At 37.1% G+C, this 10,174-nt stretch overlaps 1 protein-coding gene across 1 annotated transcript; it reads right to left on the bottom strand.

Annotated features, from left to right (window-relative positions):
• Positions 1–494: 494 nt before the first annotated feature.
• OLFML1 (olfactomedin like 1) lies at positions 495–6,997 on the bottom strand. The gene is made up of 3 exons (XM_068399882.1): positions 6,872–6,997; positions 4,591–4,879; positions 495–1,406 (listed from the first exon to the last, which is right to left on the bottom strand). Exons 1-3 carry the CDS (start codon positions 6,995–6,997, stop codon positions 628–630), a joined length of 1,194 nt encoding a protein of 397 aa, XP_068255983.1. The 3' UTR covers positions 495–627.
• Positions 6,998–10,174: the final 3,177 nt, after the last annotated feature.

Below are 10,174 nucleotides of genomic sequence, written 5' to 3'. Positions count from 1 at the left end.
TGTAAAACATTTAAAAATAGTGTATGTTACAGAACAGATCATCCTGGGAACATTCCTTCTGGCACAGAAGCAGTGATACACTGAAAAAAATGAAAGGTGACAAATTGAAGCTGATACTCTTATGCTTTGTGATATAATAAACTTCTGTTAAAACTGTATAGATAATTTCTCTGGAAGCGTGTGATTTTATAGTGCTTACAAGAAGGCTTCCTATCGTGAGCTTCAGGGTAGTGAAGATTGTCAGATAACGTGTGCTGGACAGGAAGGACTTCTGATTTGATTTCTAGGGCACTGAAGCAGAACATGTAGTTTTGATAGGAAGAGAACATGTCAGAGATGGATTTTTTTATTTTTTTTTTAAATTAACCGTAGTCTTTAAGACTAAGTTGTGTGTGTGTGGGGTGTACATGTGTGGTATTTAGTCATCATGTAATTCGTATTAATAGAGTCTTTAAATATTCTTAATTGGACATTAGTTTAAGATCACTGGGGTATGTAAGCCTGGATTTATGTAAAATAAATGAAAGTCGTTAACAGATGGGAATAATGTCATTTTAATACACTTTAATGACCACGTTGACATGAGGCCGCTGGCTTTTAAGCATGTTTGAAAAGTTGCTAAAGATTCTAAACTTTTTGCTTTGTGTGAAGCTTGTAAATGATCTGGGATCCATCACCCCAGGCAAAGAGTTGCTTTTCTTTAGGATTGTAATGTATAGTGGAATGGCTACCCTGACGCTTTGGAAAATGCAATACTGGGATTTCGTAAGTATTTACAGCATCCAACACATCATAAACACATTGTACGCGAGAGGTGCCTCCGCTAGGGAAGTTGTACACAACGTAGAGCGTGTTGCATGCCATGAAAGCTGCTTCAGCGTTTTTGCTGTTGCATGGTGTGTCCCAAGTGTGCTCCACTGCCATGGTCATGTGATTGATTTTAGTAATTACAATGTTCCCTCCAGTCTCTGGTTCTGCATGGATTGCCCAGAGCCCTTGCTCGTCAATGGCAAGATCTATTTTTGTAAATGGAGAAAGCTGATAGGCAGGAATCCTTCCAGCCCCTGGCAGCAGCATTTGGTCAGTTATGTTTCTTTTCTGGATACTGAATTTAATTATCTCATTTAAGGAGCCATATCTGTGACAGAACAGGAAACCCTGATATATAACGTGGCCAGTTCCTTCCCAGGGAAATGGCAAGGTGACTCTGCGAGCTTTTAGTGTATGATTGCTTTCCATGAATGTCAAGATATTTGCAAATTCCAAAATAACATTATTTACAGAACCGTTTAATAAATAAACCTTTGTATGCTTTTTGCCAGGATCTTTCATCCAAGAGCCATGCTTATCTCCAGTCTTCTTCACTATCTTTAGGGACTTAATACCTGCAAGCATGTGGTCACAACCTGCAAGAAAACACCCGAAGAGAAAAAAAAAATTAGAATAGCTGTGAATTTTCTGGTTTCCTTTCTTTGAATTACTCAGTTTCCTTTTAACCCAACTATAAGGCCAGGGTCAATATACCAGTAAAGGGGTAAGCAGTGTGGCTATGATTAGTAGTGTTGAAGCTAATTTTGTACCATATAGTTAGCTTCTCCTGCTAAGGAAACTGCATATCTTCAGCTACGCATAGTGTGTTGTTTTCTACTCTATTAGAGCAGTGTTATCCAAAAGGCATTCTATTTGTGTACCTGAGAGGAGACCAAGAGCACAGTTAGGGATTATTCTTCTAGTTCCTTTACAGGGCTGTAATTTTTGCTTCAGAGAAGTGACCTCTGGTTTAGATCAACACAGTAAAATAATCAAACTTATTTCTTATTGTTGACATGCAAATTAAAATCCATTTTCCTGATATGCCATGTGTATAGTACTTTTGTTTCAGGAGTTCTCTTATCCTCTGTCAGCCTCTGGTTTTGCATTTAGAATATGAAGACAAACAAAAATCATCATAGCAAAGTTAAAACACTGGGTTATCCTCCCATTTCTCTTCCCAACACCTGCAGCACAAAGGAACTAGAACAAATACATGGATCACAAGATCAGGAATGCCCATACATTAAGGTGGTCTTTGGTCTTTAAATGGACTGGTAGGATGTCTGTTATCAGTTCTTATGCTAGAAGCACGGCTGGTGGAATTGCATAGTTGTTTGCCTCACTCTAGGGATAAAATTGCCACCAGCAGAGAGCGAGTCATAGTTTTGGCTTCAATAAATTTGGTATGCACTTTGCCAGATATTTAAGACCAAAAAGCACCAAGCTTGTGAAGACTCAAGCATTTAGACTCTAAGACCTTTATCAAGGTCCATGCCTTCCAGGAAAAACTACTGCAAAGAGTATTAACAAGCTTGGTTACCAAAGGCACTCATAAATTACAGGAGACACTATTTGAAGTTTAAAGAATTGCCTTTAATGAAGTGCAGCCATTTTAGCAAACAAAACAAACAAAGCCCTGAGGCAGGAAGTTCTGGCAGTAGATGAAATGGAGAAAGCAAAACCAGCCTCCGTATTTGGCCTGATAGGAACTTGTTGAAGTCAGTGGCAAGATTCCAGTTGCCTGTAGAAAGCAACCTTTGTGTCATTTGTGAGTACTGATACTCTCTAAACTCTAAAGCATTTGGATATTGCTGCTACAGCATGGATTTTTTTTGTTGGAAGTCCTCAATCTGGGTGCACCTTCCCTGAGCAAGCCACAAGAGCTTTCCCAAAAGTAATGTTTATTGATTAGACAGAATCAGAAACTTAAAACCGTTGAGTCAAAATACCTAGCTGGCCTTAGCAACATCTTCCTCTGTAGGAGAAATAACCAGATTACTACCTGAAATCTATGAATAGTATCTCTCTTCTTGAGAGAAGCTTTTAAACTCTCCTTGGCTTTCATAACAGCTTGCAGGAAGACTGAGAAACTGAGACATTCACAGTGAGCAAAACATTTACCAAAATTTTTCCACGTTCTCCACAATGATGCCTTCAAAGCCCACTGTTTCTCATCATACTCCAAAATGTGCAGAAGATTATTTCCCATTTCCCATGTAAAGCAGGATGAGGAATCAACTACTGCATGTAAAAACAGTGATTCTACCTGATTGTTTTTTTTTTCAAGTCTGTGTGAACTTAAACCAGAAACAAAATAGGACTTAAAAAAAAATTTTTTTCTTAGAGTTTTGGAGTGACTCAGCAAAAATAATTGTAACTTCCAGTTAATATGTGATAGCATAGAAGCAGAGCTGCTATTTGCTAGAGTGCCTTACTGCTTTTTCTAAGTGCTGTAAAATCTACACAGGGACTAGTTTTGCCATCAGCTTCAATGGGACAAGCATCTCACTCATGTTGACAAAAGTAAAGTTGCTATGAAATGCTGCAATAAAATTAAAAGTAATAATTTCCAACAAGGGAAAATGGAAAGTAATTTTTTCCCCTTTTAGACTCCCAGAAAGATATAATTTTCAGTGTCCTTAACACAGGCAGTTTAAAAATCCCTAAATTTTTCTGCCTCTCAAAAACAAATGCCTAATGTTCACAAAATCTATCTATGGAAAAAAGAAATCTTGATATTCAGAGCACTCAACTGTGATGTAGGATTAGAGCTTAGAAGCAGAATAGGTGATTGCTTCTATTACTATCTGCCTTAATGCTCTGTTGCTGGAAAAGTTTAAGGAACAAATTATAAACTTATTTGTAAAAACAAATCAGTCTAATTCTGTTGATATCAGTGGAATTTTATAAAGATCTTTCACCTGGCTTTTATAAAAAATGACAGTTTATATTTCTTATTATTTTTAATTTCTTAGTACTTTTGAATGAAACTAAAAGAGACTACAAATATGTCTACAACATGTAATTTACATCTATAACTCAACTTTCTTAACATAAAGATACTCTCAACTTTCTTAAGGTAAAGATACTTATAATTAGGAAACTAAATTTGTTTAAAAAAATATATAGATTGTGTATATATTCTTCATACCTTAACACTTAATTTTCAAATCAGAACTAAGCTTTGCTTGCAGCTAAGCCAGTGTGCTCTCTTGATAAATTACATGGAATGGGGGAGAGAGAGAGAGAAAGAATAACAGAGGAGGACTGTAAGAGAGATGCAAATTGTAGAAGTTAATTAAGTCTTTTTATTAACTCATGAGTTCACTTTTGAGTTGAGGTTTTGACCCGTGCCCATTCCATAAAACAAAGACCACCATTAGTTCCTTGGCATGGGTGCAATACTCTGAAATGCACTGGCATTTTTTCTGGGACTTTGCAAGAGCATACTTTCAGAGGCTTTTTACATCATTTCATAATAAAAAGCAGCTTCCAAAGAATCAATCTGATATGCAGTAGAGCATCTGCAAAATAAATGTTTGAATTGTACTTCCTTCCCTCCCTGTCCCATACCTTTTTTTGTAGGTTTGGGGTTTTTTTTGTGTGTTTTTTTTTTTTTTTTTGTAGTGACGAGTATTTACACAGCCAAAACCCCGTGCAATGATCTGTGGTATTCACGTAACTTGTGAAAATCTGTTCTCCCTATATCAGCATACATGCATTGGCTAGGGGACTGGCTTGTTCAGATCAAAGTTCTGAAAAGTAAACTGTTCTTACTTGCATTAAGCATGAGTTTAAGTTTCTTTTTTTCTTCTGCTTCTTCAAATAGCTGCTGTTTCACCAGGTCTTCGTGTACTTCTATACATGGTTTAGAATCTGTGACAGATCCAAAATAGTCAATGTCCCTCTGTGCTCGTTCAATTCTTGTTAGCAAATTGTCTACTTCAGTTTTAACCTCAGCCTTATAATTTCTCAGTCCTGCCAGGCGTGACAGTACCATCTTTGAAAAGTCTCGGAATTCTTCCACATAATCCAGTATGTCTTGGTTGCATTTTTCCAGCCTTTTCTTGAGTTAGAACACAGGAAGAAAATACATGGATATACATGTATATTTTGTAAAGATTACAGCCTCATTCATGATTACTTTTAAAAAAGTCCTATTCTCTCCTTTCCAGTCCCCCTGCCCCCCATCTGTTTCAAACCGATGGTCTGTTGCTGTATGTCTACGTGAAGAGGACATGTTAGACTGGCACCAGCATTCAGAGTGCTGGACAAAAATACAGATAGTTTGTTTTGCTGCCTAAAGAGAGAAAAGGGCTCTGGTGTAAACAGCTGGCAATACTTAAGGGCACATGATCTCTGATTACTTGCTTTCCAGAACCTTTTCAGAACTCCTCCTGAAGGACCACTGGTGAAGCAGTTTCTGCAGTTTTCCGCAGGAAATCTACAAACATGAACATTTCACATAAATACACCTCTTCTGATCAAGACAGTATCTGGTGTGGCTATTTTTCATCCATTTAAAATGGAAAATGGAAATACTGATACCTCTATGTTTGAGAAGATTTTGTTTTTATCTTTTGTCAAATTGTTGGCTGTATTTAAAAAAAAATACAGATGTTTCTTTATACCTAGATTCAGATTATCAACATTTTTAAAGGTGAGAAAGTGATTTCTCTGTTGTAATGCAGCCACTTCCGTAAAGATCATAGGTGGCCTTAAAATAGAAGCCCAGCTGCCACTTTGGGAAGATGAGAAAATTGAGCCAATATTTAAGCCCAAACACACAATCATAGTAGATCTCACTGCTAGGTTGGGTGTTCTGGTTTGGTGCTTTATGCACAGATTTCAGGTGTTTTGTTTCAAGGTGGTGTTTGAATAGGGAATGTCTGAGTTTACTGAGTGATCAGTGCAGTACGCATGTGGTCCACGTAAACCTGGTGGTGGTGGTTGGTTTGTTTGTTTTGTGAGGTGCAGTTTTTGCGTCTGCCCCCCCCGCCCATTTATACATGATCATAAGTCCCCAGGAAGCTGTTTCATTACTTTCTATGAGAAATTTATTTTAAATGTTTTCAAGTGTTCTCTTCAATATCTGCCTCATCCTTTTTCCTGTTCTTTCTTTGGTGCCCCTTGCACCAAAAGCCACACATGGAATTGCATTATTTTTAATGTGTGCCAAGTAAATGGAAATTACCATGTGAAGCTATTCCTATAGTGGTTAATAAAATTCAAATCTCTGTCTACACAATGGGAAAAGAATACCAGGCTAATCCTTGAGTTCTTTCTGCATTGTGAAGTTAAGACTAGTGAGAGCTTTATACAAAAATAGAGTGCAAGATCAAGTAAGTTAAAGCTTCTGTAAAAATCTTCCAATGCAAGTCAGGAGCCAAGGGCATGTTAATGATTTAAGGCAAACTACGTATGATTACAGCATGCCAATACTGATAAAGTATTTTGCTGTACTGGTAGTTTTTTACTGCAGAAAAATAAGCAGGTACTGGTACTTTTATGTAATTAATAGAAAGAAAATACTTATTTCAGTCTCCCAGCTGTAAGGGGATTATATCAACTCATAGTTGAAGTGCAGATACACTGTTAGTTTACACAAATGTGTCTGAAACTACTCTTCCAGGTAGGTTCATCTGTACACAGAAAAAATACCTGATCAGTTTCTATCTCCTTGTTAATACTTGACAGCACTTTACTGGTGACGATATGGTTATACAGTTCCCTAGGATGGACTGTGACAGTACTATAAACATTTGCATATCTAGCTAAATTCACTGATGTCATAAAAAAATACAAGTGATAACAGTATAAAAATATAACACTATGAAATTATATCCTGCAATAAATAGTGATGTGGTAATTAAGAATCATTATAGTTAAAGGTTTAGCTACAATTTTAGTTATTTATTTGAAAAAGCTGGAAATTTATCTTCCTGATATTGTTTATCATACAAACTGTTCTGTGTTCACACACACAGAAGGACATTCATACCCTTTCAAACCTCTCTGCAGTTAGGCAGTATTACAGAACAATACAGCCAACACATACCTCTAAAGATAGGAAACGCCGGTCAATGTAGTTCATCAGTGCTGCATCTTGCATCGTATATTGTGCCGCTCCCATGATGCTTGTGAGGAATGGAACTAATAAAAATCGGAGTTGTAAGACTACCATTGTTGCATAAAATTTTGAAGCAAAATAGTAGTGAATTAATTGTGCATGTGTGTGGAGGGCAATCCCAAACACTGCTGCCAGTCCAGAATTAAATGAATTTTAACAGTTGTCTGATGCCACGATGTGAAAAAGTAATGCTAAAATAACTAAAAAGTTAAAAATACTGTGGCTGCAAGTATTAAAAAATCTTAAAATGGCTGTTGCAGTTTATCATTAAAAAAATAAAGCTGTGGAAGAGGAACTGAATGTGTTTATTTCTAGAAGCCAGATGACTGTTTTCCAGTTTGTGATCCTATGATCAATCCCAGATGTTCAGTACTGAGTCACATAAAGCCTGTAGGCCAATTTTTATTATACAAATAAAAATAATTTATTTTCCCTCCTTTCCCCTCCCATCTGCTTTCCCATGTGACCAACACCATGCAGTATGTAGTTGGTATAAGTCAGTATAGATTCAAAGTCAGTGGAGCGCTGGTCATGCTTTCACAGGAAGATCTGATGCATAGTGTCTGTAGCTATTTCAACAACCGTAGCTGTTACTGTAAAACAACCTACAGCAATTGTTTTCACTTCCAGGATTCAGCCTATTTACAGTAGGACTGATAACCATACATAAAATGATTTTTTAAAAAGTCTTTTTCCTTCCCCTCTTCTCTTGCCAGTACTTTTCCACCTAAAAATCAATATCCTTAACACAGTTGTGTCAATTTAATGAAGCCCTTAATGGGTCTCTCCTTTCAGAATAATAATTCTACTTAGGATGACTTAAAAATTAATTATAGTTAACTTACATGAGTCTATTGCATTTGAGGTGATTTTTATTTATTCTATTCCATGACTGAATGCCTTGTCTGGTAATACATGTGGCTATGCTAACTTTGTATTTGCTAGGAAACCATGTGTTAGGATGTTAGAAAGCTCTCTTTGTATCCGAAGCCAAACTGGATGTTTCTGTTTGTCTTTCTCAGAATTCTCCACCTCTTCACTTTTCTTTTTTTTCCATTTTTCTTTCTCTGCAGATCTTTTTTCTCACATTTACACAGCTTTCATTTTCTTTCTGACTGCCTTGTGTGTAAGCACATGACTTGTGACAGAATTCATGAAAATATGTCACAGTGAGCAGATTTTTACCTCCATTTGCTTGATTGTTGCGAGGTAGGGTTATGCATTGTCCTGGTTTGGTGAGGATAAAATTTATAGGATCACTTTTGTGTTACATTTTGTTTCAGTTTGTGGCCAGCTGTGGTATGGTGATCAAGGCCATTAGCAGTGAAAGCCAGGGCAGCTGACCAGGCTGGCCCACAGGTGTATTCTATAACATCAGGATCTTTATAAAGCTTGCTGGGGACAGGGGGGTTTTTGCTCTGGTCGCACTCCTTCTCCTCAAGGGATGTGATCCCTGGAGGGACTTGCTACCACTCTATGGGCTGAGTATAATTTTGTATTAGTATTAATATTGGTTTTCTTATTTCATTAAATCTGTTTAAATTTCAACCCAGGAGTCTCCCTCCTTTTCCCCAATCCCCTTTCTCCGCTGGAGAGGAGACATTGGGTGACAGAACAACTGGTTATTGTTTACCCCTGGGTGTGGGCTAAAGGGAGACATGCATGTTTTACAGACAAATTTCACAGAAGTGCACAGGTAAGTATTTTATCTTTTAATATTGCTTTATCCTAAGAGGTGTAAACTATTTGCTAGTTCCTATTTACAGGCGAAGTCAGTGATGTATAGAGAGGCTAATACTTGGTTTTCCACTCCAGTGTCATTACACTTTACTCCAGAACTCCAGCCTGGATGGATGGAAAGCTTGCCTGCTTGGATCCTTGAAGGACGGTGCACTGAGAATAGACGCTCTAGGAAGTGTATAGTCTTCCTTGATTATGTCCTATGGAACACCCTGACAAAGTGTGCTGCCTTCTTTTCCACAAAATAATCAGCTTCAACATTGGGGAAAAACACAGATAAAATGATCCTTTTTAACCTCCTAGGTGAACCTGGAATCCTTCAGAGTTGTTCTCTGAATTTAGTATGTCTATCGCAACAATCTATGGTAAGGATCAGGAGATGAAGGCTATGGGATTTAATAGGTTAATTTCTTCATTTAGTAGAGGGAGAAATCATACATCTGTGTAAAACAATCTGTCATGGTTTGCCTGCAGTTTGGAACGTGCTTGACTTAAGTTATGACTTTAAGTCCTTTCTTAAGGTAGTATGAATTAGCAACTTAATTTTATGACTTCTAATATTCTTGTTCATTGCAGTTGGTAGTCTGGGTTACCATCTAAAATAAGGCAGTAGTCTATCAAGACTACTATCAAGAAAGTGTACTTAAAGGTCGGGATGTAGGTATATAATTTGTTTCCTTCAGCTTAAAATAGGGATAAATTATCTACAAAGCAAAATATCTTGAACTGCTAAACATCCTGTATAAGCTTAAGCATGCTGTATAGGAAACTGGATTTTGTTATGTTGCTCCATCATTTCTTAGAATTACCAGCAGCTGAAAGACCAGAAGTTTCCAAGGATTTCTCTTAATGAGACATTCCTGTGCTAATTAAACTGTAAGCTCATGATAAATGGCAATGATGGTTCATGTCAGATGCAGTATTCTGGGAGGGCTTGCTAGAGCATCTGGCTAAGAACTGAGCTTTGTTTTTTCTTTCTTTAGTTGTTATATATCTTCCAGTTCTGTTCTGCCTAGATGTATACATATACATGCTTTTTTTCCCCAGCTACATACTGTCTGTATATGTTATAAATATATATATATTATATTTTTTTTATGATAGTGATTTAAAGCAGGATTGCTTGGCATGCCTGGGAAGACATTGGTCTCAGCGCACAGGGTGTTACACACTAATGGAGCAGAAAGATTGTTCTTATCTCAAGGAGTACTTTTTCTCTTATGAACTACTCCTGGAATAGGTTTGCTATTACTGTCTTGATTTGACAGACAAACCTCTAAAAGGAAACAAGTATGTTGATGTAAGTATATATGCTTTTTCACTGTTCTTGTCCTTCTCTCTCTGAGTAAGATGGTATTCTTTTCTTGTCAATGCTGCTGCTTTGCACTTATTCCACGTTTTTACCATTTGGCGTGTCTGTTTTGACAGCTGTTTGAGGTTTCCAAATGAAAAATAGGCATTTTCAGCTCCTCATGGGTGTTTGTGGTTTTG

Source organism: Nyctibius grandis, chromosome 4 (assembly GCF_013368605.1).
Source record: "Nyctibius grandis isolate bNycGra1 chromosome 4, bNycGra1.pri, whole genome shotgun sequence".
NCBI classification, from domain to species: domain Eukaryota; kingdom Metazoa; phylum Chordata; class Aves; order Nyctibiiformes; family Nyctibiidae; genus Nyctibius; species Nyctibius grandis.
Note: the sequence above shows the minus strand (reverse complement) of the source record. Positions and strands in the feature narration are given on the sequence as shown.